Raw genomic sequence first — 27,054 nt, forward strand, 5'->3', positions numbered from 1 at the left:
TCCTGAAGGGGAAGTCCCTGATCTGTGGAAGTCAAGCCCTGGGCAGGGATGGAGACACAAGATGACTGAACAGGACTAAGATCCCTCTCGGAGGTTTCCAATGCAGATCCCGTAAGCTCGAATGAGCCACGGGAAAATCTGAAGGCAATTTCCCAATTCTTTGGAATACCCAAGTAACTAATGCACCTGTACAGTGGATAACAGTTGTTTTCCCCTGTGACACAGGCACCTACCCCCTGATTCTGAGGTTCTGTGCTGCAGAGCTGGTTGGGGTCACACCGAAACCCCTCCTGCAGCCACAGATTAACCCCCAAAGTGATGGAGACAAACACTGCTGAATCCCAGGCAAACATGACACATGGAGACATGAGATCCACCCCCATGGCTCTCCCTGGGCCCTGCAGAAGCTGCTCCTGCCCTGGCCATACCTGGCATTCCTGCTGCCAGCCCCTGGCCGAAGGCGAGGGCGGAGTTGACGGCGGCCGCGGCCACCAGTGGGTCCGTCTGCTGGCCCTGCTGGTTCTGGTTGGGGGTCAAGGGACGCTGGCTGGCTCCTCCACGGAGAACCTGTGGAGACAGAGGGACATCCAGGTGTTTATTTTGGGGCCCAGGAGCAAGTCACCATCAGCAGGCACTTGCAGGAGCAATCTAGTTGAAGTCGTTGCACCAGTAACGGGTGACACCCTTGACTCCCCTTCACTCTTTATCAACTTTTCTTGATATTTTTTGATATACAAGAAGGACATTGAGGAGTTGGAGAGTGTCCAGGGAAGGAAAGGGACCTAGGGAAGGGGCTGGAGCAGCAGGAGCAGCTGAGGGAGCTGGGGGGGCTCAGCCTGGAGAAAAGGAGGCTCAGGGGGGACCTTCTGCCTCTGCAACCCCCTGACAGGAGAGGGGAGCCGGGGGGGATCGGGCTCTGCTCCCAGGGAACAAGGGACAGGAGGAGAGGGAACGGCCTCAGGCTGTGCCAGGGGAGGGTCAGGTTGGATATTAGGGAAAATTCTTTGCTGAAAGGGTGGTCAGGCATTGGCAGAGCCTGCCCAGGGAGGTGATGGAGTCCCCATTCCTGGAGGTGTTCAAAAAACACGTGGATGTGCTGCCTGGGGACGTGGTTTAGTGTGGACCTGCCAGTGCTGAGTTAATGGTTTAACTCAATGATCTTCAGAGGGCTTTTCTAACCTTCCTAACTTTATGATCCAACCTTCAATCCCCATCCTTGGATGGAAGTGTTTACAAGCCATCTGCCCATCCCAGGTAATATCTGCTCTCTGGTAAAGGCCCTCTTGAGCAAAAACCTTAAAAAGCCCAAGTTAGGAGCTGGAGGCCGACAACATGAGGTGACCTGGGTTTTTCCAAGGTACCAGCTCCTCTAGAAAACAGTGACCTGGTGACATAACTGGAAAATAATGACCAAAGAGCCCACACTGTGCTGTGTCTGGAGGAGCTCTCGTGCTGCCCTCAAAGAGATGATGGTAAAGTGGCCCTTGCTGTAATTACCTGTGACAGCCCCTGTTTGCCAAAGCCTTGCACTCCAGGGGGGGCAGGTCTCCACCCACCAGCAAGGTCAGCATGTTAAAGGAGCCATCCCTGGGTCCTCTGGCTGCAAGAAGTGACATTGTGTGTGTCACCTGACAGAGCCATTAACAGGGAAAAATGACTTTGTGCACAGAGGGGCTGGGAGAGGGTGCTGAGGTGATTTAGGTGTGCCTGAGTCTGCTGTCACTGTCACAGCCTGGAATTCCTGGAGGAGACTGAGGGGAGACCTCAGTGTAGTTCCAACTGCCTGGGCAGGGGCAGAGGAGGGGCAGGGACTGAGCTCTGCTCTGGGGGAGCAGGGACAGCAGCCAGGGAACGGCTGGAGCTGTGTCAGGGCAGGCTCAGGGTGGATCTCAGGCAAAGGTTCTTCCCCCAGAGGCTGGTTGGGCACTGCCCAGGCTCCCCAGGGCAGTGGGCACAGCCCCAAGGCTGCCAGAGCTGCAGGAGGGTTTGGCTGATCCTCTGGGGCACAGGGGGTGACTCTTGGGGCTGGGCCTGTGCAGGGCTCAGGGTTGGACTCCACGATCCTTGGGGGTCCCTCCCAACTCAGCATATTTTGGGATTGTGAGTCTCTCAGAATTCCAATGGGTGCAGCTGCAGCACTGGAGTGCTCATGGCTTTTATTAATACACTATTAAGGTGTCATAAGGGTGACAAATCAAGTGTTCACAATCATTGCCCCAGGTTTCCAAAACCTCTGCCTCAGCACTTTTAATCCAAACAATTCCTGCTGCATCCTCTTATGGATGCAGGTTTGCATTATAAACACCACTCCTGATCCCACTCACGCCAGCTCCATGCCTATAAAAGTAATGAAAAATACTATAAAGGCTACTGGCACTGATATATTTTATTTTAATAGCCTGGTCCTTTGCAGAAGCTCTCTTAACACACACCCTCCTCATCTGAAAAGGTCTTTTAGCACCACCCAACACTGGAGTTTGCTTTAGTTTTCAAAGCAGAAGCTCAAAAATTCAGCTGCCAGTTGCTCTTTATTCTGCCATTTCAGGCACCCAAGGACCAGAAAGGAGGGCTCTGTGTCACTGTGACAAAGGAGCCATCTCTCTTTTGGGCAGCAGAGCAAACCCACTCTGTTCCCAAGCAGGAAGAACCGTGGGACAGATGCTGAGAAATGTGTGTGAAGCCCTTAGGTGAGGAGCAGCTCTGAACAAACCCCAGACAAGCTGCTGTGTCCAGAGCAGCTCTGAACAAACCCCAGACAAGCTCTGTGCCCAGAGTTGTCCAGGTAACTGAAGCCCAATCTGGTTCCTGATACCTTTTCCAAGAGCCTTGCTGAGGTCTGAGAGCAGAAAAGGAGACCACATCCAAGTGTGTGTCCAAAGGAATGAGGATCAAAGGAAGGATGGTGGGACACCTCTCACCCATCCAGCATTTAGCTGAATTCCTGGGGTTTAGCACCAGCAGTTTAATCTGAAAGTTTGGATTGTTTCAAAATGTTGATTAAAATAGCAAAGTACTGCCCAGAGAAGCTGTGGCTGCCCCACCCCTGGAAGTGTCCAAGGCCAGGTTGGACAGGAGTTGGAGCAACCTGGGCCAGTGGAAGGTGGAACCAGACGGTGTTTAAGGTCCCTTCCAACCCAAACCATTCCCCCATTCCAACAATCTGCACTCCTACACAACTTTGCCAAATGTTTAGGATGGCTTTTCCTTCTCTATAAGGAAGAAAATTCTTGTACCCTATTTATTCTTGTACCATCTCTCAGTTTCCACCTTCTGTTCCAGCAGGTTAGGTTCCCATTTGTGTATCTGCATGTGCAGAAGCACAACTGTGATCAAACACCAGACCTTTAGAATGCTTATTTTACTTGAGGTCAGGGAAATTAACCCAGTTAAATTTCAAATACAGGGGAGAGCCAAAAAAACCCAACCAACCCTGAACAAGAAATGGCACAGTGATTCATCACAAAGATGCAGAACAATTATCAGCAGGAGAAAAAAATCCAGGCTGGATAATCCAGTGTGCTGTCAATGCCAAGGGATTAAGGCACAGGAGCAAAGCCCATCCTTTAGGAAGTATGTAAGGACACAATCCTCTCCTCACTGTGTTTTAAAAAAGCAAATACCATTTAACCAGCAGATACCTGTCTCAACATTCATCTTTAACACATTTACAGAGGTAACAGCAGATTATATGGAAAAAACTTCATTAAATTTATTTATTTCCTCCTTTTAGCTGTCAAATTCCTGTAAGTTTTGTGCAGACTAAATCAAAACAGCTGCAGTTTGCCTCATAAAAATAGAAAATTTCACGTTTTCTTTTCACACTCATCTTTAGCCTCCAAGTCCCCACATGGACACCAAACCTATTCATTCTGCTACTATTTTGACCTCTTTAAAGTCAGTCTTCACTAAGAAAAGCATTTCATAATGGGCAGCACCCTGAAGATAAGGACACACTTACTGACATTTAAGATTTGAGTGCAGTCACCACCCCTAGAAGTGTTCAAAAACCAAGCAGTTGTGGCACTTTGAGGTATGGTTTAGTGGGAATGGGGATTGGACTTGGATGATCTTGGAAGTCTTTTCCAACCTTAAAGACAATTACCATCAGCTTCAAATTGCAGTGATGGGCACAGTGATGGGTTGTGAGATGATGATTGCTGCCTGCACACCAACCTTGCTGTGTTTGCACAGCCCAGGGTGTTCACAGCCTGAGTCATTTATGCTTCCCAAAGCACTAACACTCAATAACTCACCCCCACCAAGGTACTTGTGCCCTCTGCACATGCAAGATGAATAAATCAAGTAACAAAATGTATAGGTGGTTCTTGTCCTTTTTTCAGGAGAGGCCAAAGGCTCTTCTTGTCACCTTAAAACTACTTGGATTTGAGGGTCAGGAGCAGGCACTGACAAAATCAGGGTTCTTAAGGGCTGGAGCTGTGTCAGGGGTGTTTAGGCTGGATATTACAGAAAGGTTCTTCCCCCAGAGGGTGGTTGGGCACTGACCACACTCCCCAGGGCAGTGGGCACAGCCCCAAGGCTGCCAGAGCTCAGGGACAGGGTTTATTAGAGAATTTGTGCTTGTTCCTTTCCTCCCCTTTCCCCAGGTGTGCTCTCCCCTCAGCAGCCTGTTGGTGGTTTGCTGAGTTGGTGTGACCTCCCTGTGCTTCTGCAGCAGGTTCTGATCCTCAGAGAAGCACTTCTGGAAATGGGTGAAGCAACTTCCTTTGGGAAGCATTTTTGTAAACAGGTGAAACCTCACAGAAGACACTGAGCTCTGCTCTGGGGGAGCAGGGACAGCACCCAGGGAACGGCTGGAGCTGTGTCAGGGCAGGCTCAGGGTGGATCTCAGGCAAAGGTTCTTCCCCCAGAGGCTGGTTGGGCACTGCCCAGGCTCCCCAGGGCAGTGGGCACAGCCCCAAGGCTGCCAAAGCTGCAGGAGGGTTTGGCTGATCCTCTGGGGCACAGGGGGTGACTCTTGGGGCTGGGCCTGTGCAGGGCTCAGGGTTGGACTCCAAGATCTTTGTGGGTCTTTCCAACAGGACGTTCTGTGCCTCAAAGCTGCTCCAAAGCATTCTGTGGGCTGCAGGAGCCCCCCAGCCTTACCTGCTGCTGGCCCTGCTGGGTCTGCTGTGTCGTTTGCTGGTTTGCTGAGTTGGTGGCGGCGGCGGCGGCGGCCGCTTGCTGCTGGAACAGGCTGGCAGGATAAACTCCCCAGGGAGTGACTCCATAGTACTGGTGAGGGACGACAGCCGGGCCTGCAACACCGAGGGAACGGGTCAGCTGCTGGGTCAGGACAAGGGTTACACTCCAACAGTCAGAAACACCTCTGCTCAGCACACCTGGCTCAGCAAATCCCATCTCAGCGGGAGCCCCGGGAAATCCTCCGCAAGTACAGAGGGATTCGGGCGTTTATTACACATTTCTAAAAAGCTTCCAAGTCAAACCTGAAATTCCATCTTCACTTACTTTTACCTTATTGGAGGAGGTCAAACTCAGCTGCCAGTGATCCTGTTGAAAGTTGGGTTTATTGTTGTGCCCTAATTTTGTAGTGAAGGAATGAAACTTTAACCAAAAGAGAGGGAACCGTGTTTAAGCACAGAGATAAACTTCTAATCTCAGCTGACATTCACAGCTCATCTACCATTTAGCTCCTCGGTAAATTAACAAAACCTCTCCACAGCTGAATAGCATCAATTCTCAAGTGTTTAATGTTATTTTTCCAGCCACTCAGTCCTACTTTGCATTTGCAAACCCCCAGAAAAGAGGCTGCACGATCCTGTCTCTTCTCACATTCCCTCCTCCAACTTAAGAGGCTTTAAAAAATAATAATAATCTTGGAGAGCAGCAGAAATAGCCTCCCTTTTGAAGATACACTGTGTTTTATCAGGTCTCAGGACACCACACACACAATTTGGAGATAGCAGGATGGAACCTCTATCCTTAAATAATCCCACTTGGCACAAGGCTGAGGAAGCAGGGAGCACTCTGTGCTGGAGGGAGGAGTCCTTCCCACCAAATAACAGGGATGTGAATCCAATAATATTTTTTAATATGACTGTTTGATATCTTTTAGAAAGGTCAGCAGAAAAATAGAAGTATTTCCTTTCCTTTCTAAATACATCCTTCATCCCACAGGCCCCTTCCCCACAGCAGGAGGAACCAGGTCGAGTGTCACAGTCACGTCTGACACTGTGGAATAAATGAGTCTTTAATCAATTTTGTTCATATTTGGAGTAAAAATAGCGGGTTTTTTTAAGGAGAGACAGGGAGCACTTGGGTTCTAACCAAGCACTGCAGTGTTGCTGTGAGTTAGGAGTGTGACACATGGGCTGAGCACTGGCCCAAAGAAACTAAGAGACTATTCCCCCAGAAATGGCCTTAAGGTGAGGGAGGGCAGGGTTAGATGGGATATTGGGAAGGAATCCTTCCCTGAGAGGGTGGGGAGACCCTGGCCCAGGTTGCCCAGAGAAGCTGTGGCTGCCCCTGGATCCCTGGAAGTGTCCAAGGCCAGGCTGGAGCAACCTGGGCTAGTGGAAGGTGTCCCTGCCCATGGCAGGGGGTGGAACTGGATGGGCTTTAAGGTCCCTTCCAGGCCAAAACCATTCCAGGATTCTATGAAAAATGAGGGATGACAGTAGTAAAGGAGATGGAAAAAGACACTGCTGAGTGTAAACTTGTATATGACAAAGGGGACTAATCTTAGAAGTACCTTTTTCTTTTGTTTTTTTGTTTGGTTTTTTTTTTCACAGTAACGTGTCTGGCTCAAATGAATTCCCACAGAATGCCAAAGCCATCCACTGTGGAAGAGCCTGGATCTCAGCCTGGATGAGCTCCTGCTCCCACAGCCTATTCAGCAACACTTGGGGATATTCATTCCATATTTCATGTCAGATATTAAATCCATATTTCAAACATGTACTAGTCACTCTTCTTATGTCACCCTGGTTTTAACCACTGTGCTTCCCCCAAATTCAGGATTTAGGTGCCCAGCTCTGTGCACAGCAGGGAGATGCCCCAAGTACCCTGATCCCTGATGCCAGGCACTCCTGAACATCTGGATTTGTGTCTCTCACTAAAGCTCTGCCCTGAAGCCCCTCCTTGCTGGATTTACTGTGTCAGGCAGAGAAGGTGACCTTCTCTTACTCAGTAGTGCTCTTGGAGCAGCAACTACACATTTCTTACCTTCCAACCTGCAAATTCACAAGCTAAAATGAAGAAAAGCTGCAGCAAATTAATCAGTGCCTGGTGGTGGTGCCTGTTTTGACCTCAGCAGTTACACACACGTAACTAGAGGGTTCCTACAACCTGTTTACACTCAGTGAATGCAGATCAGACACCAACTGCTGGGGTTCTCCTGCACCCAACAGGGAAAGAGCTGCAACTGCTTCACTTTGTGCAAGTAATTACCCTGCATTTGCCCTCAGGCTGCTGGGAAGTTGCTGCAGTACCTTTTATCTGGGCAAAATTTGGGGTATTTTAGTCTCAGCTCTAATTATCAAACAAGCACGGCCTAGATGGGCTTTTCTCTCCTAGTTAGAGGTTGCTCATCTGAGCTGCAGAAGCCTCAGGTGTTTAAAAGCAGAGGAGACACGGAGGCTTTGAAGTTTTTCAGGCAGCTGGGCTTAAAAGGGCTGCAAGTCTGGCTCAGCTCCTTTGAGTACACGGTGAGGCTCATTATTGAACAGTGTTCTCAGTGAGGGCAAGTGTGTCATCATTGCCAGACTCCCAGAAACAGCCCAGTGCTGCCTCACTGCAGGAGATGCTGCACCTGCTTCAGCACTAATTAAAGCTGTGCATTCCTGGGAAAATAAAAGCCATTCCGGGGCCTTTGAACCCAAATCTTTCCACTGCCACGTCTCACACGTGGGCCACAGGCACCCACAAATATTCCTTTCAAGAAACATTACCAATCCAGCTGTAAGTGTGTTCAGAACACAGTTTGTTTGCTCTCAGTCTCCACCTCCACACTGGAATCTCTCCGAGCAGAAGCCGAACCTGCTCCCTGCAGGAACAGCCAAGGATGAGGAATAGTGGCACCAGGGTAAACAGCCTCAAGGACCTCAAACACAAGGCTGAAAACAGCAAATCAGTGATTCCAGTGAGTTGTCAGGTGATCCCTTGGGAATTCCCAGCGTGTCCTTTTAGGGATGGGGGGCAGAAACAGCTCAACTTCCAGGGTGGTGCTGAAGCCCCTGATCCAGAGGAGGAAAGACAGCCCTGCAGGACAGCACGTGAAATCCAGCTGCAGGTGCTCCCAAATCCCAGCTGGAAGGTGTGTGCCTGCATCCACAGCTGGCTCCAGCTCTGAGCTGGGCACAGCTCAGCATCAAGTGAGCCAGGCTTAAGGATCTCCCCTCCAAACCCTGTGCTGGGAGCACTGAGCTTTCCCTGGGTGCAGATCACCCCCCTCTCTGCAAAGAGCAGAATCACTTTTCTACCTGAATCATTTCCCAACTGGCCTTAAAAAAGGCAAGATTTCTCTTTTTTGAGTGACATCTTTCCCAAATGATGGAAGGCAAATCACAGCACTTTTCAAAGACAGCAGCATCTTCCCCATGGTTTAAACTCATAAGTGAGGGGTTTTTTTCTAGAAGTCCTTCCCTCTGCATTCAAATTTGTTCTTTAAAATGCTGCTATTGTTGGGAAGAAAAGAGTATTATCACAGAGCTGACAGTCTTACAGTCATGAAAAAGCTGCCATAATGGCAGAACCTTAATTGACAGGTTATCTCTGCCATAAAACACACACACAAGTTTCCCCTTCACTCAAAGAGTAACTGTGAGCAATAAACCAGCACCAACTCTAAACTCATTCCTTCCATCTCATGAGCTTCTTCAAGTCCTCCCAATTTAACACTTCCACACACATCAGGGAGGCCTTTTGGATTTAATGTGTAACTCTAAATATTTAAATTGTCCCATGTCCCTCCCTCTCATTACAGAAAAGAGGTTCTCAAAACTGCTCAAGTCTAGACAGAAAAGATGCTTTTCCTAAAACAAACATCAACAAGAATTTTGTTATCTGGTCATTTCTAGGGTCTAAAACCAATAAGAAGGTTAAAGTAACTTGTATTTCTCAGTGGTGTAATACCATAAATACACTGCAGTGCACTGCTCATTCTTTGGCTTCGCTTTTAAGTGTCACAAAGTTTAAAAATTATTCAAGTAGAGACTCTGGTGCCAAATTTTGGAATGCTTCAGATACCCTGGGGTATGTTATTTCCCAGTTCAAATGTCTAAGGCACCAGTCAGACATGCAGCAGCTGCAGCTTCAACACTGCTGAGAAAAATGAAAAAAAAAACCAAAACAACAAAAAACCCCAAACCAGTTGTGGCCAACACTCGGTGTTTCCTAGAAATCTGGCTCATTTCCACGTGGTTTTTCTATGAAATCAAGATGCTGACCTGCTGCTCCACTGCACTTCAGTGTGTTCCTCAGAGCTGAGCTTTAGAAGCACTGAGGTGCTGCAAAAAGGCCGAGGAGAAACCTCTTCTTCCAGGAATCATCCCCAAATCACCCTCCTGCCTGGGACTGGAACTGCTGCTGCTCTGAGACCTCTTCCCTCCTGAGTCCTCACTGAACTTCCTACTTCTGTTTGCCAACAGCAGTTCAGCTCATTCATTCACCACTACATTCACCATCACATGGTGGTTTATCAGGGCCTGGGCTATCAGGAATATCCTTGTACTCTAACTCTTGGCTCCCTCCCACGTAATCACGGCGTCGATTTGTTTGCCAACAACGTGTTGTTACCTCCCCCTAACCTCGCTGTGTCATTACACAATCCCCACACAGAACTCACAGCAGTCAAGTGCAAAGCCCACACCTTCAAATCATGATCTTGGGACTTTACATCCATCCATATCATCCACTAAAAACTGCCTCCAAGTGGGTAACAGTTGGTGAAATCCCATTTCAGAGCTTGACCTGATCCGGGTCTCCAAGATTAAAAGCTCAGCAGGGGTTATGTAAGAGCTGGTTAACAGGCCACAGAGTCACGTCCCAAACCCCAGGGTGTCACATCCATGTACAACCCACACCTCATAGGTTGGATTTGGGACAAGCCACCCCAAAATGGGAGAGGTTTGCAGTGAACATCCAAGTTGTAAGTGGAGCGTGGCAACAGCGAAACATAAAACCCCCCAAGCAGATTTTATCTGAAGCACAGAATGCTCCCTCTGCTCTTGGTCAAGGAAAGCAAGGCCTGGTTATGAAAATGCTCTTTGGAAAGCACGTTTTTCCTTTGTCCTCAACCATTAGGCAAGAACTTTATGGCTCACACAGCAAAAGTTCAACGTCCAGCGTGTTCCCCACACTGCCTGATAAGCTGCTGCACCGAGCTGGCACCTCAAGATACAACAATTCTGGCTGTGACAGTTGGGAAGAATTTGGAAACTGATACATGAACGTTTGGAGAGAGATCTTGCACGAAGACAAGAGCCTCCATCCTCCCCTGCCATCTGGGAAAGTGCACATTCCCAGCCTCACAGCAGATAGGGGATGTTTTTACCTGGAGAGCCTGGAAAGGGTAAATTCTCCCCAGACCCCTCAAAAGGGAAGGTCTCATTTTTTGCAGGATGCACCAAAGCACATCGAGCTGAACAGCAACGAGACACAACTTCCCTGGCAGGGAAAAACACCCTCATCTTTCCAGCCTTTAATAAGTGGATTTTGAAAGGTATCTCTGGCTCCTGTCACTCACCAAACATGGAGCAACTTTTATGTCTGCAGGTGGCTCATTTCAGATTTGCTCTGGTTGAGGATAAACAACCAGAGCAGAACCCACAGCAAGTGTTAAACAAGAATTACCACATTTAATCTACACAAAACAGAGTTTCCATGGCAAACTCTGTTTCTACTCCCTGACATATGATTATATCAATTATCTCTCCACAGAAATCACCATGTACTGATGTTTGATTTTCAGAATCACACACTCAGAGCAGTTTTGGCGCAGTCCTCCATCTTTAATAAGTGGATTTTCAAAGGTATTTCTCGCTCCTGTCAGTCCCCAAAACACCCCAAACTTTTATGTCTGCAAGTGCTTCATTTGAGATTTGCTCTGGTTGAGGAGAAACCACCAGAGCAGAACCCACAGCAAGTGTTAAACAAGAATTACCACATTTAACCCCCAGAAAACAGAGTTTCCACGGCGAATTCTACTTCTACTCCCCGACAAACAATCATATCAATTATCTCCCCCCAGAAATCACACTGTGCTGGTGTTTGATGCTCTCAAGGACAGGCTCAGAGCAGTTTTGGTGCAGAGGAAGGCACAGACAAGTGGAAGGGTCTCACCTAAGGTGGCAGCTGCCGCCAGTCCGGCCGCGTACGGATCCGTCCCCGGGGGAGCCGCGCTGATGATGTAGGGGTTGGGAACAAAGGCAGCAGGAGCTAAACCTGCTGAAAACATACCTGTCAGTGAAAACAAACTTAACTGGGGCTGCAGCCCTACCAGAACACCTCTGGCCACCTGCTTGGGGAACACAAAACTCGGGTTGGTTTAGTATTTTTAAGCTTTTTAGGGGTGGGTTTTCTATCGCGAGTGAGAAAGTGCTGAGTCTTAACAGAGTTTACATAAAGGAAAATGAATTCCAAGGATGGAATGCTCCCTGAGGAAAGCTCAAGGGGTAAAATACTTATATAAAACAGCTCAGGTAGGAGCTGACAGATCTTTACTGTTCAGGTGAATGGAGAGTAACACAAACTAAGTGCTTGTTATTACTCTGCATTTCCTACAGCGAGTAGGTCAGGACCCAAACTACCCTGTTTTGAGTTCCATGCCCATTACAGGACACCAGTCCTCCAACTGGTTAGTTTGGAAGGAGTTCAGGGGTGTACAGGCATTCCCTGTCTCTGCAAAGGAACAGTTTAATCATTAGAGAAATCCCCGGTGGGCGGGAGAGGGGTGGGGAGGGGAGGAAAGGTGAAGGGGAGGAAGTTAAAAAGCCAAATAATTCAAATTCAGGTCTATCCCTGAACTCCACTGAGCACACAAGGGCACTGCACAGAGCTGGGAGAGTCCCAACACATTTCTAGTGGGATTCTGGGTTGGAAAAATTTCACTTAAAATGCTTAATGTGTTAAAAACGTTTAACCCTAAGATGGTTCAACCCTTATCATCAGGAGTAGAACTCCTACAGTTCTCCCTGTTTTCTATGCACAGGACTAAGTGCTTTCTCACCAGTTAGTCTGTACTCTTTTAATAATATGAACCATGTGCTTGCATGAATTTTATCCTTCAATTATAAAGTCAGACCCCAGGCAGCTGGACCACAGGCAGCACATCCAGATTTATATTCAACTGGGCATTTTCCCCTCCCTTTATTGTGCTGCTTACCCTGCTTTATGCCTCACTCAGAGCAAGCAAGGACCTCCAAAGGCTCTCCTGACTGAGCAGCACTCTCAGAAGGGTGAGAGTGTCAATCCTGCCAGACATGAGAGCTCTTTTAAACCCTTCTCAAGTGTGCAAGAGATACCCACCAAATCTTTCAAGCACATCTTTAACCAATCCACTCCCACTTGTGTGCTGATTACCAGCTACAGAAACACCCTCTGAAACCTCCTGATTTTTTTCTCCCTGGTGTTTTCCCGCTGGATTAAGAGAAGGGCAGTGAAATGGGATGGATTTAAGGCAGGACTTACCTATGTGTGGCTGGTGGGCAGCAGCCAGGGCGTATTGCTGCTGCTGTGCTGCCGTCAGCTGCTGCACCGCCAGGGCGTTGGGTCTTTGGAACAGCTACAGGGCAAAAAAAACACAGGCATGGCACTCAAATCAGGCACAAAAAGCTGTCTTTTCTTTCCTTTAAAGCAATTCCTTTACACTAGATTTTGTTTCAGCGCTACAGACATTTCTCTCTTTAAAGAGAAACGTTTCAGAAGGAATTGAGAAAACCCAAATCCTCGGGGGGGAAAAAAACCTTTCGAGATCAATTGCCTGTGTTAATCCACCTGGAAAAACATGCAGTTCTGAAGCACAGCTACCCACAGCTGGGGTTTCCTCTGCTATTCCCTCCCTGCACAATTCCCAAAGGCCATTTTTCCCAACTCATCCTCACACACACAGAGCCTGTGGGTCACCAGAGGGGTCTGTGGGCAGCGCCAGGTCTGGAACACACCAAGCCCAGTCACACCAGTGGACTCTCCTGGCCTGGAGTGGGAATTGGGATGGCAGAAGGCTGCAGAGCCAGGTGTACAGAGGTGACACACCTGAGATGCCTCCAGAGCCACCTCAAGAGCCCCCAGATGGGATTCCAGCCTCGGGGATCACAAACCTCCCTTTATTTGCTCCCTTTATTGCCAACCTTGCATCTCCAGCCTCTCCTACAGGAATCCAGGCAGGAACTGGAAATTCTTTTTTGACCACGGACACAAACCAGACCTGGGGATATTCTGGTTAAGCCACCCAAAGCACAGCTTAGAGCCAGAGCCAGCTCAGAGCTCCCTGAAATCTTAGGGATCAATGGGCAACGTTAGTGAGAACAGTCAGTGTTAATGATCAGTTCTCAAGGTTATTGAGAATTTTTTTCTCCATTAAAAAAAGAAAGGATTCCATTAATCTTTGAAGTATTTTTGTCTAGGTTTGGGGTTTTTTTATTCACCCAGGTCCTTACTAAAACCTTATTTCTCCAGCTTCTTATGCCTCTACTTAAGAGAACCCCTGAATCCATCCATTAACAGCCTCACTTGGCTCTAATTAAAACACTTAAGGACATACCAGCTGATTATCTACTTTGAAACTATCCAGCAGCAGGTCCATTCCCACTCCCACAAGGGATCATTCCCGAGGTGTGAACAGCTCCACAAACCACTGGGATAAATGTTTTCTCTCTCCACTCACTCACAAACAAATTGTATTCCTAAATTCGATTTTCACATCTATTTACATCCTGCCCTCCCTTCAGACCAGACAACTGATACTTCAGCTGGCACAAAAGGCAACAATTCTGCCCAAATTTCTGGCAGAAACCCACAACCATCAAGAAGAAGCATAGAAACATTTAGAAAATTAGCCTGGGAGGCTTTTTTTATGGGCAAAAATTGGAGTTAAGTCTCCTGAGAGCAGGAAGAGTAAAAGATGGGCGAGAAAATCCACCTCCTTTTTTCTTCTTTTTACAAGTTCAGGTGGAGAAAAAGCATGCAAGGGCTCAGCATCAGATTTATGATGAGGAAACTGAGTATTTAGGGGGTGTAGAATTGATCTGTGTGCCATAACCCCAAGGACTGTTCACCCCTCAGGACGCTGGGGGCCCTACAAATATCCAAGGGGTATCAAAATGTTCCTTAGGGAAAAACAGATCAAATCTACAGTTACTTTATGACCTCCCTGAGCCATAAACCAAACACACCTCTGGCTTTCAGCAGCACTTCATGCTCACACAAAGCTGAGTGCTTGTTAGGGGTGGGAGCTTCGTTAAGGTGCCATCTGCCAGCAGGAGCTGGGGCAAAGGCTTGTCCTGTCATCCCTCACTTTAAAAAAGCAAGGACAAGGTGGACAGCTACAGAAAATGGAATAAGGGACATTAGCCTGTGGGAGTCACCAGCAACACCTTGTTCACTGATAAACATCAACGTGGAGAAAAAAATCTATATATCCCTATATCTATATCTATATCTATATATATATCTCTATATATCTGCTCCAGTGCTGGTGTGGATTCCTCCAGAACAGCCAGCCCTGGGTTTGGGGTCTTCTTTTGTATTGAGTCCAGCAGTCCAATATTTCAGCTTTCTTCAGCTGCAAAATTTCACCAAAACCTTTAATTTTCAGGTGGTTTTGTGCATCCCTGGGATGTGTTTTTCCAGTCTGTTGATGTGTATTCCGTCAAAGGGAACTGCTGAGAAAATAGCTGGATTATTATTTACTTGTCTTAAGGGCAAAAAAGCATTTGTCTTCTCTGAAAATACCTTCTCCTGTGCTCACTTTACATGTGTGAGGACTTCCACACCTCCCAAATGCACCTCAGTGATCCATTTTTTAAATGGCAACTGGCAAAACAGAATCCTCAACTACTCGGAGCATCAATATTTCACCTGCTGCTGGGGGATATTCTGCTGTCTGTTTGCTCTCTCCCACCTTGGGAGCACAGCTGATCCCTGCTAAATCTGACTGCCAGACACACAAGGCCTATAAGGGACTTTGGACAAGGATCTGGAGTGACAGGACAAAGGGGAATGGCCTTAAACTAAGAGAGGAGAGGTTCAGATTGGTTATTAGGAAGGAATTGTTCCCTGGGAGGGTGGGGAGGTTGCCCAGAGAAGCTGTGGCTGCCCCAGCCCTGGAAGTGTCCAAGGCCAGGTTGGAGCAACCTGGGACAGTGGGAGGTGTCCCTGCCCATGGCAGGGGGTGGATGAGATGGCTTTTAAGGTCCCTTCCAACCCAAACCATTCCAGGACTGTGACCTCTCCCTCTGCCTGCTTTAATTCTCTGTTTTGCTCAGTAAGACTCAGCTCACTCAGAAGAAACTCAGAACAGCTCAAACACTGCAGCTGTACCTTTCATGCTGCCTGTAACATGTCCAGGAAGCAGAGCCAAGAAAAACCATCCCAATTCCAGGCTTTACTCAGCCAGATAAGCCCCTCTACCACGGGAGCTCTGGGAATCATCAGCTCCATGTATTTTAAAGCCTTGCTGTGCTGTCTCCATCTGCTGACAGCATAGGCCTACATTCCAGAACTACAAATCAGTGTTTAACTGTGGGATTGAGTAGGTGGAAAAAAAGGAAAAGAGCCCTCTGGAACAGGAATATTAACTTGAATTTACAAAGGTATCAAAAAGTGCACCAGGAGCACTTCAGGCTGTTAGAAATCCCATTTAGAGGGAAAATCTCCAACCCCCTGTCACAGTTTTGGAGGAGTTCAGTAGGATCATCCAACACTGTAGTGAGGCTGTTCTCCTCTCCTCCAGGTGCACACAAATGAAGGATCATCCACAGCACATGTGGGAGATCACTGAGGGAATTCCAAGGAGCCAGAACAGCCCAGTCTGTGTTACAGTTATGGGAATGTTGGGTGATGAGATTCCTCTAAGCCAGTTTCTTCTGCAATATAAACATCTGACATCTCTAATCAGATTACATGTGGATAAGACCTTCCCCTTCCTAATATTGCTTTGAGCTGTGCCTGCTTGTAATCCCTTCAAAGGATATGACGCTTCCCAACAGCCCCACAAAGACACTTTTACGGATGAGATCCTTTGCTCAGGACATATTTCCTCCTGACAACTGAGTGGAAAAAACTACACTGCCAACAGACAGATTCCTTTCGTGCAGGCTGTGGCTGGCAGCGAGCAGCAAGGAGCACTGGGGATCATATATTAATGAAATGGGCACAAATGTGAGCCAAGATGTCTTGGATTTACACAAACATGCACTGAGAGGTCACATTTGGCAGGGGAGAGGATCCTTATCTTTACTCCAGCACTTGGGTCAACAAAGGGCTGTTGTTTGCATTTACTGGAGGTGCAAGGAACTGTTACAACTAAGCTGAAACTCGAAAATAAGAGTTCTTGTTCAACAGCTTGTGCTCAGCAGGAGCTGAGGGGGAAGCAAAGGGTGCCAGAGGGGCAGGGTGGGCTGTGCTCCTACTGCTCCCCAAAAACTCGGAGACAGGAGAGGATTTCAGCTTCACAGCAGGGCAAGACACCTGGGGAAAGGGCTGGAGGGGCTCAGCCTGGAGAAAAGGAGGCTCAGGGGGGACCTTCTGGCTCTGCAACCCCCTGACAGGAGGGGGGAGCCGGGGGGGGGTCGGGCTCTGCTCCCAGGGAACAAGGGACAGGAGGAGAGGGAACGGCCTCAGGCTGTGCCAGGGGAGGCTCAGGTTGGACATCAGCAGGAATTTCTCCATGGAAAGGGGGGTCAGGCATTGGCAGGGGCTGCTCAGGGAGCTGGTGGAGTGCCCACCCCTGGAGGTGTCCCAGGAAGGCCTGGCTGTGGCACTCAGTGCTCTGGGCTGGGGGACAAGGTGGGCATTGGGCACAGGGGGGATCCATGGGCTGGGAGGGCTTTCCCAACCCAAATGATTCCATGATTCCCAGGCAGCCCAGCTGACAGCTTTAAACACCATTACATGGAGGTGACATCAGCTCTAGGTGGATATTAACTATCCACTTCACATGAAATAAAAATCCCAAACCCAGGCCAGCCCAAGCCAGAAATCCACGTTCCACTGCTCCCAAAACAGGCACCCTTCCCTGCTCTGCCTTACTCTTACTAGGTGCTAGACGTGCTAAATTTTAAATTCTTCATTTTGAAAGGCTGAAAGAAACAAATAAAAACTCCTTGAACTTGTAAATGAGCCTTCATTTAAATAGAAAACACTGAGAAAATGCAAATGACAGGCTTCCCATTCCTGCTGTATAGTCCCATCTCTAATGGTTCTTCAGAAAGCAGCTCATTTATGTAGCCCCAACATACTGTTTTAAAAAAATACACAAGTTTCTTGGTTTGAAAGCAATTCTTGAATCCCAGATCCCACACCAGGGTAAGACAAAGACTTGAAACTATCTTGTTTTTTTCCTTTTTGAACTATACAGCAGCTATTTAGTTTAATCATTACAAAATTTTCCATCCTTCACCTCCCAAACGTGGTGTGGAATAAAACAGCCAAATGAGCTGTAACACAGATATTTACACTGCTATAAGACCACAGTAACTCTGAAGCCTCAGCACAATCTTGGCAGTGGTTTTCCTCAATCCCAAGTGCCAGCAGCCCTTTTGCTAAAAAAGATCAGATATTTTAAGCCAGCCAGGGTTAGTTCTATGCTCCTGCAAACAGCTACAACAAAGGATTGCTTTCTTCTTTGAGGGATATCACACTTGCAAAGGGAAGGCAATAAAGTTTACAATCATTGCCCAAAGGAGCAGGAACAGAAGCAGATTAAGAGTCGATGGCTGGATCCAGGCCCAGCATTGAGGAGGAGCCAAGGGCCAGGAGAGGCCTGGGTGAGTGCTCGGGGATGAGGAGCCCGGGCTCGCCTGGGAGGAAGGTCAAACAAGCTCTGGGATAAAGGTTTGGAGTGCTGGACTCTGCTCTTGGGTTTTAAACCAGGCTCAGGTACAAGCAGTGTGGTTTGAACTCAGAATTCCCTCAGTCAGGGCAGCAGAGCCTAAAGCTGGGCTGAGACAGAGCCCAAAGCTGGGCTGAGACAGAGCCCAAAATGGGGCTGAGACAGAGCCCAGAGCTGGGCTGAGACAGAGCCCAAAGCTGGGCTGAGACAGAGCCCAGAGCTGGGCTGAGACAGAGCCCAGAGCTGGGCTGAGACAGAGCCCAGAGCTGGGCTGAGACAGAGCCCAAAGCTGGGCTGAGACAGAGCCCAAAATGGGGCTGAGACAGAGCCCAAAATGGGGCTGAGACAGAGCCCAAAATGGGGCTGAGACAGAGCCCAAAGCTGGGCTGAGACAGAGCCCAAAGCTGGGCTGAGACAGAGCCCAAAGCTGGGCTGAGACAGAGCCCAAAGCTGGGCTGAGACAGAGCCCAAAGTGGAGCTGGGGCCAAGCCAAACACGGGGCTGGGGCCAAGGCCGAGCCCAACACGGGGCTCAGCACATGGGCTGAGCAGGTGTTGGACTGTCCAGTCCCTTTAAGGGCTCTAGGGTGGTGTTTATTTTTTGTTTAGCAGTTTTTCTAATTTACAATTTACAATTTTCAATGCTAACTTACTCAAGATCCCAACAATTCCTACCTGGAGAAGTGCTGTGGATCCCTGCATAACCTGTTTGTTACGGGTCCCAAGGCTTCTGTTCAAGGTGCCAGTTATCCCCAGAGAAGTGCTGTGGACAACAGCTGGGGATAACTGCTAGGAATACCTGGATAACCTGTTTGTTCCAGGTCCCAAGGCTCCTGTTCAAGGTGCCAGTTATCCCCAGAGAAGTGCTGTGGACAACAGCTGGGGATAACTGCTAGGAATACCTGGATAACCTGTTTGTTCCAGGTCCCAAGACCCCTGTCCCCCTCCAGCTCCCTGGGAGGACACACACAGCACCTTCTGGACAGCACAGCGATAAAACCATTCCAAGCCTTCCTCCACAAGATCCCAAGCTCATCTAACCCCACAGTGACTCTTTTGGATGGAGCAAGGCCCAACTCTTCACCTGCTGCTGGGAATTGTAGTCGAAGAGCCCCACGGTGGCCGCGGCCGAGTCCACGGGAACCTGGGTGCCGGAATAGTCGAACTGGAGGGGCTCCATGCCCACGTGCTCCATGGGGTCCAGGGGCACGCTCTGGGACTCGATGTTGGAGAAGTCCTCCACAGGCTTGGCCCCGTTGGTACTGGCCAGCTGGGCCAAGCCCTCGGATCCGTTCTGGTTGGGGCCCAGCAGATCCACCTCGCTCGCCGAGTTCTGGCAGTTCCCGGGCGTGCGGCTGTGAGGGGAGGGAAAACTCATCACTGAACACGTCCCTGACACACCCAGCACTGCTGGGAGGGGTGCTGAGAAAGGGGGGAAAACATAGCTGAAACAGCTCCCCGAGTTAATTCTACAGAATGACTTATGTATTTAAAAAACAAACAAAAAAATTCACCCGCAACCCCCCCCCCCAGTTCCTCAGCCCCAAACTCCTGTTCCAGTAAAAACAAAATTCAGTTTCTATTTTTCTCCTCAGTCAGTCAATGGAGGATTGACTGAACAAGCCAGGATTTCAGCAATGCTGGTTATTTTTTCATAAAGCTATCTAGTGATTATTTATATATATATATAACTGTGTGATACTCTGGCACTGTGTCTCACTTGAAATGTTTCTAAAGGAGCTCCCACAGTTTCCTGATGACCTAAAATAAGGATTGGACTCAATGGGAATGGTTCATCTCCGTGCAGTGTGCACTTCCCAGCCTTTTGTTTGACTTTTACACTTTTTTTTTTAACAATTTGTTTGGCTTTTCCAGTTTTCCTGCATGTCAACAGGAGCCAAGGCAGGTACATAAGTGAGCAAGAAACACAGATGTGTCCATTACATCAACAGTCACAATTTCAGAAGGTTTTAATCCCAGGAGAGCTACAAGGAACAAATCCAAAACCCCAGGGATAATCTAGACTGGTACATAAGCAGAGTCAACACCTTCCACAGGTGTTTCCATAGGGATCCCACACAGAAAGATTAAATTAGGTGTGAAAATAACCCAGATTACAACAGCCAGGCCTAGGTGTGCTCTCAGGTGTTCTCTACCTTCTCCCTGTGCTTCTCCAGGTACCTTTATAACATCCTTGGCACACTGTTCCAATGAGCCAAAGGCTCTTTCACTGCAGCATGAAAAAATCCTTCCAAAACCATTAAATGCACGTGCTGGTTTGGAATTGTGCTGAGAACAGTGCTGGGAACACAGGGATGGCTCAGGTACTGCTGAGCAGGCCTAGCAGAGCCTCTGCTCCTCATCCCTCCAGAGAGGGGGCTGGGGGGCACAGGGAGCTGGGGGGACACAGGCAAGGCAGCTGATCCCAGCTGAGCCCAGGGATTTATAGAGAAGAGGGTTGATTTAGACCAGACAGGAGTTTTTTTTACAGTGAGGGTGGGGAGGCCCTGGCCCAGGTTGCCCAGAGAAGCTGTGGCTGCCCCATCCCTGGAAGTGTCCAAGGCCAGGTTGGACAGGGCTTGGAGCAACCTGGGCTAGTGGGAGGTGCCCCTGCCCATGGCAGGGGGTGGATGAGATGGTTTTTAAGGTCCCTTCCAACCCAAACCATTCCATGATTTCCATGACCATCCAGCATCACACTCAGTATACAGAGCTGGGGGGAGAAGAAGGAGGGGAGGATGTTTGGGGTGATGGTGTTTGTCTTCCCCAGTCACTGTTCCAGAATCCCAGACTGGGTTGGGCTGGAAGGACCACAGTGTCCCATCTGGTCCCACCTCCTGCTCCAGCAGGGCCATCCCAGAGCACCTGGCACAGGGTTGTGTCCAGAGGGGTCTGGAATGTCCTCAGGGAGGAGACTCCACTCCCTCTCTGGTCTCTGTTCAGGGCTGGGTCACTGCCCAGCAAAGAAGTTCTTCCTCCTGTCCAGGTGGAGCTTCCTGGGCATCAGTTCCTGCCCGTTCCTGCTGTGCCATTGCTGGGCCCCCCCAGCAGAGCCTGGGCCCTCCTCTGCCCCCTCCCTGCAGCCCCTGACACACCCTGGGGAGGGCCCCTCTCAGGGTCTGCTCTGGAGGCTGAACAGCCCCAGCTCCCTCAGCCTTTGCTGCTCCCAGAGCTGCTCCATCCCTTGGGCATCTTTGTTATGATGGATCCCAGCTTTCCTGGGGATGGAGCACCTGCCTGCCTTGGGAAGTGGGGAATGAATCCCTGGCCTTGCTTTGCTTCATGCACAGCTTTTGCTTTCCTTATTAAACTGTTTCCACCACGAATTTTCAATTCAACCCATGAGTTTTCTCACTTTTCCAATTCTCTCTCCATCCCACTGGAGTGGAGAAAGTGAGTGGTTGGGGGTGCTGAGTGTTGGCTGGGGTTAAACCCCCCCAGTGTGACACTAATTAACTGTTAATTAACAGTGCACATACCTGAAGTCTTTGACATCTGCGTCGATCCCGTTCTGAACAGGTAAACCATTTGTTTTGTCCATCACATCCCCCTCCTCCTTCAGATCTCCCAATTTATCACCATCAAACGTGCCCTTATTTTTCTTATCCCCTTTGTCATTCTCATCATTCTCTGCATCCCTTGGCCCCTGGGCAAAAAGAGACATTGTTTTAATAAGCTGAGTTTTCAGATCGATTTTGCTTTCATCCCGAGATGGTCACAAATCAAAGGCACATGTCACAAGAAAGGAAGTCACTTGCAAACGTTAATTCTTACAAAAAAAAGCAAAATAGCCCCTAACAATTGAAGAAACGAGGGAATTAGTTCTCATTCTTCCAAGAGATTTCATCTATTCAGCTTCTTCCATTTAGTAATTCAGGGTTTGCTTCTAAAAATCCCAACCCAAAATAATCTTATAATTCAAGATGGGACTTCAAAATTCACGACAGCACGTGCTGCAGGGGAATAAACTGAATTAGAGCCTCTCTGGAAGTCACTGGCTCAGTGTCAGAGATGCAGTTATTGACTGGCGAGTGCAAGCGTTGGAGAATCACCTCGTTTTGGGGAGAGGCATCACTGATTTGCACATTGAATTCCAAGGAACAGCTCATTTAAAAGCACTCAAATATATCCCTAACTCAGTCTTGGTTCATGTAATCCTAAAGCACATTTCTTTGGGAGAAAAAGGGGGGGAGGGTGAAAAAGAGGAAAAAACGGATTTCTGTCCTGTTGAGCATTTTATGAGTGGTATTACAGCTCCAGCATTTCTACCCTTAATGTCTGCCTTTTATTTCACTTGGGAGAAGAATAAAGGGTGATGGTGCCTGGGGCAGTGTTTTGAACAACAAAAGGGAGAGGGAAAACAACATAATTTATGATAAAAAACAGCAAGGGGCATATAAACATATTTATCAGGGCCAGCTTTGGTGCTGTCATAGGGCCAGACATGCAAACCCTGCCTCCCACCTCATCTGAGGGAAAAGTGCTCTGCACATAGCAAGCACTGGATCAACTAAACACTTTATCCATCCCCTCTAACTGAAGGGGGAGATTTTTCCCTCATATTTAGGAAAAAAAAAGATAGTTTTGAAAGCAATAATCTGGTGCTGCTTCTTAAATAAAATTGTGTTTCCTCTATATTGTAGGGGGGGTTTGGAAATGCCAACATTAAATATAAACTTGGAGCCCAACTGTCCCCCCACAATGGGATATTCAGCAGTGAGACCCCTGAGTGGCTGTGCTGTGGAGGAAACACCTCTCAGACCCCCAGTTGGGATAAACTGGCTCCTTCCACTGACTGTTCATTCCCCAAAACTCCTGTTCTGTGGGCTCAGGGCTCACCCAGGTTATCAGGTGCCCGCTAAGGAGGGCAGGGATGAAGGGAGCTGCAAACCAGCTCTCTGGAGAGCTGAGCATAACAAAGGAGGGGTTTCCACAATTCCTGGCCCAGCACTGGGCTGATGAGGCAGAGCTGAGGTCCAGCCCCTTCTCCCCACCACAGGGATGGGCTCTGATGCCACCTCTCTCCCCACATCCTTAAATTTGAGGCGGCAGCTCCTTCCTCACCCCAAGGAGCACAGGCACTGGAGCCATTTCTCCATTGGGAATGCTCTGCCTGGACAGCAATATCCCACCTGGTGTGGGTTTGGGAGCTTTGTCCCATGGCTGGGATCACTACATGGAGCTTTTTGCTCACCAAGGCTCAGTCAGAACCCACAGGAGTATCTGCAACCTTGTCCAACCACCAGCTTGGATGGGGTGCTACTGCTGGAGGGCTTAGCCAAAAACCAGGGAATGGCAGCACCCTCCCATCCCTTCCTTCCATCCCACACCCCCAAGTCAAGGACAATGGTTAAATCTGCTGGTTTGAGACTGGTCAACCTGCCTGTTTGAGGAAAGAGTGAAACTAGGAGCTAATAAGAGAAGAAACATCTGCCTTAGGACTGGATTAACAAACAAACAAATTGAGCAGCAAACAGAGAAAATAACACAACAGGACTGAAATGTGGGGATCAGGCAGACTTACAAATCCTCCTTTCCTTAGGCAGGAATCTCCAGGAGATGAGCTCAACACATACTCCACCATGCTCACACCCAGTCCTCCACTCTCTGACCGGGGGGAAAGCACCGAGTTGACTTCACTGTTCACGTGAAAGCCCTGCCCAGGTCTTCTCTGAACCATAATGGGTTGGGAAACAGAGTGATCTGGAACAAAAACATGGGTAATTCATGTAAGAAGATCCAACAAAGGAGGCAAGTCATTAAAGATGTACTCTCCAGGGTCTTATCTGCACTAAGAAGTGCCAACTCTGTGACTCTGGTGCTGCCCATCAGTAAAACCAGGAGGAGTTTCTCATTTTTTAAACATTAGAACCTGTAAACCTACAAGTGAGAACTCCATTAAAATCTAAACTAAACTTTAGAAATTTAAGACTCATTAAAGGTTGCAATTAAAAAGACAAAGTTCTAGTTTTTATTTTTAGTAAAACTCTTGCACTAGTGCAGTGAAAAACAGTTTTGGTTTGTCATTTAAAACACGATCCTGTTGTTACACCAACCTGTGTTTGTGTTCTTGGTCCTAAGAACTGCAGTGTTTGTGTCATGATCAGAGACTTTTGTGGCTATTTCCTCAAAAAATGTTTATGAGAACTTCATCTCCTCTTCCCCATCCCATCCTCCTGCACCAGCCCCATCCCTGCTGTGTGAGGCTTTGAGATCCAACCAGGAACAGACTCAGGAGAGACATCTCCAAGTCCTTGGAGATGGGCTGGGCAAGAAATCACTTGCCCAGCCAGTGATTTTTCTTTCCTGTCAGAAATCACTGGCTGGGCAAGAAATGATCCTGAATCCCCAAGGAGGGAAGGGAAGGAATTCTCTGAGTCAAAAATAACAGGCAGCAGACATAGGAGTTGCCAGGGGCTGGTGGAAGGGCCATGGAAGGGACATCAATATCCAGTGATAGTGATAGTGCAGCTTCCTTATAAAGCAGGTAGAAGCTGCCAGAGCAGTAATTCTATTCTCTCACTGCTCCTGGCTACACTTCCCTCCTTCTCCCCCAGGCCAGCACAAGCAACCACGTGTCCACAAAGTGAAGTGGACTGGGGAGACTTTGTGGGATAAAGACAGTAAAAAAGGGAAAAGCCAGTTTGGAGCCAGCTCGAGTGCCCGGCAGGACTCAGTGCACTGCTGCACAGCTTGTGTGCCACCAGGAGGGGAAGCAGGACAGGAATGATGCTTTGAAGGCTTTAAAATTGGCTTTGAAGGCTTTAAAACTGGCTTTAGACACTTTAAAACCACGATTTTGAGGTACAGGAGTGAAACCCCAAAGCCCCGTGGGAGGCCTGCAGTGCATGCTGTGGGCACAGAGAGAAGGGATGGAGCCCAGGGTGTCTCCCAGCAAACCAGGTTTCACCCCTTCCGTGCAGCCTGGGCACTGGGGGGATTTTGGGGGGCTGGTCCTTCATTTTAGACGAGCCAGAGGGGAAATTGTGCCTTGCCTGGCTTCCAGCCCCTCAGGAACACAGGCTCTGAGGGGCATTGATGGAGAATAACCACAGGAGAGAGGAGTCCAAGGGCTGTGACTCCTGCAGCTCTGGGATCAGTGGGGGAGGTGACCTGCCTGGGGGTGGCACAGCCCAACAGAGGCAGCAGAGGAGAAAGTCCCTTCCTCAGCCTTTAATCCACCTCAGCTCCAGTCTGGACTAATAAAACCTGGCACAAAGTGCTGCCAAGAGCTGGGGCTGCAGGGGACAGGCCCCCCAAAACCTCCCCAGTGCCCAGACTGACCCAACACATGGAATTTTGAGAAGTTTCATCCCCTTTTTACAGTCATTTTTCAATTTAAATAATACAAAACGCCCTCAGCACTACAGCAAAGCCTTCAATTAAATAATGGTCGTTTTTGTGAGGGAAAAGCCCCACACAACAGTGCAGCTGCTGTAAAATCCCATTTCCTGGGAGCTGCAGATGTTTGGGAAGTGCAGGAGACGCCCAGAAGTGTTTAAGGAAAGTATTCACCACATATAGAAACCAGAGAAAATAACAAATACAAGGGCAGCATTTCAAACCCAGCACATGGATGGGATTTTTTTTAACATTTAACTGAAACCAACCTGAACACTTCTGAAGTCCAAAATCAGGGACAGTCTCTGATCCAAGATCAAAATCCTTGGCAGATATAATTCAACACTCCTAATTCAAAACATCAATTTTTTTTTTCTTTTTCAATCTGGTTTTTGTTGGTTTGTTTGGTATTTTTAAAATTGTGGGTGTTTTGGGTTTTTTTTTGTTCAAACTTTCAAGTGATTCATCCCAAGGCAGAAAACACATCAGAAAGTTTAAATTGAAATTTTAAGGGTAATTTAAAATTTTTAAGCAAATACACACGAATTTACACACAACCTTTTGATATGTATGGATATTTTAACTCAATCACAAAGCAATGTGGGGTTTTCTATTTGTTTTTTATGATATAAACCAGATGGTTTTTTAAAATCTTTTCAGAACTCGGTGATTGTGAGTAGATGAGTTGCACATTTCTGTATTTAACCCCAACTAAATTAAGTAAACAATCAAACTACCTGATGCTCCCCAAGCACTGTCTCTCCACTGATCTCCCAGAAATATCCCTTTTGGTCCATCTTTGCTGGAATCATCAGATTCCCAAAACTTTTTACCCGGCAACAGCTGCTGCAATTAAAAAAAAACACAAAAAAAAAAAGAGAAAAAAAAAAAAGAACAAAACAAAGCAAAGCATGATTAAAATAAGCATAAAATGCAAACATAAACCATAAGCAACTCCCTTCTAAACAGGAATCAATCATTAAGCATAAACTGATCCACCCAAATATTTATACACACGGGGTGAAAGCCACACGGCAGCTGAGGGAGCAATTACATCATCCCAATCCTCTTATATTCTTAAATGCTTTATGAACCCCACACGTCAGCACACACACACACAACGACACTCTCCAAGCTCTTGGAAAATAATACATATATATATAGTAGAAAAACCTATTGTGATCAGAATATACAGACAATGACACTCTCCAGACTCTTGGAAAATAATATATATATGTATATAGAGAGTAGAAAAAACTATTGTAATCAGAATACACAGACAATGACACTCTCCAGCTTCTTGTAAGAAAATACATACATATATATATAGGTGTGAGTATATATATATAGGTGTATATATATATAGGTTTAGAAAAACCTATTGTGATCATAATATGAGGAGTTCAGCTGAGCTGGGGGGACCTCTGTGAGCACCCAGCACAAATTCCTGCTGCTGGCAGGGCCAGAAAAGCTCAGGAGATGCCAAGAGCTCTCACTTGTCCCCCAGCCAGTGACTGCTGAGGACTCCTGGTGTTCCCAAGGTTTTTTGGGAACACTAATGAGACTGAGCAGTTCTGGGCCGTGTGGGTTGAGCTGAGGGGAGGAAAAACAGGTTCTGAGCTCCTGAGAATGAGACAGAGGCACCCTGGGCTTGGGTGAACCTGAGGACAGCTGCACTGGAGGTCAGGAGATGGGTTTTGGAAATGG

The 27,054-nt window shown here is 48.0% G+C and overlaps 1 protein-coding gene and 1 non-coding gene across 10 annotated transcripts in view; both read right to left on the reverse strand.

Moving 5' to 3' along the window:
• The window catches only part of PUM1 (pumilio RNA binding family member 1), an 82,260-nt gene that overhangs the window by 27,070 nt on the left and 28,136 nt on the right, over positions 1–27,054 (reverse strand). For 4 of the 9 annotated variants that reach the window (XM_051773934.1, XM_051773936.1, XM_051773937.1 and 1 more), the window contains exons 4-11: positions 26,085–26,193; positions 23,531–23,709; positions 21,486–21,652; positions 19,091–19,361; positions 12,646–12,739; positions 11,299–11,415; positions 5,104–5,255; positions 429–567 (exon numbers count right to left, since the gene is read on the reverse strand). In XM_051773934.1, coding sequence (XP_051629894.1) covers positions 429–567; positions 5,104–5,255; positions 11,299–11,415; positions 12,646–12,739; positions 19,091–19,361; positions 21,486–21,652; positions 23,531–23,709; positions 26,085–26,193 — 1,228 coding nt within the window. The remainder of the gene's footprint in view (positions 1–428; positions 568–5,103; positions 5,256–11,298; positions 11,416–12,645; positions 12,740–19,090; positions 19,362–21,485; positions 21,653–23,530; positions 23,710–26,084; positions 26,194–27,054) is intronic. The other 5 variants (XM_051773935.1, XM_051773941.1, XM_051773940.1 and 2 more) reach the window with 3 other exon arrangements.
• LOC127463918 (small nucleolar RNA SNORD103/SNORD85) lies at positions 7,639–7,722 on the reverse strand. The gene has a single exon (XR_007901081.1). It is a non-coding gene; the product is annotated as a small nucleolar RNA SNORD103/SNORD85 (small nucleolar RNA).

The sequence above is a fragment of the Manacus candei genome, unplaced genomic scaffold (assembly GCF_025592945.1).
Source record: "Manacus candei isolate 608988 ecotype Guabito, Panama unplaced genomic scaffold, ASM2559294v1 h1tg000180l, whole genome shotgun sequence".
NCBI lineage: Eukaryota > Metazoa > Chordata > Aves > Passeriformes > Pipridae > Manacus > Manacus candei.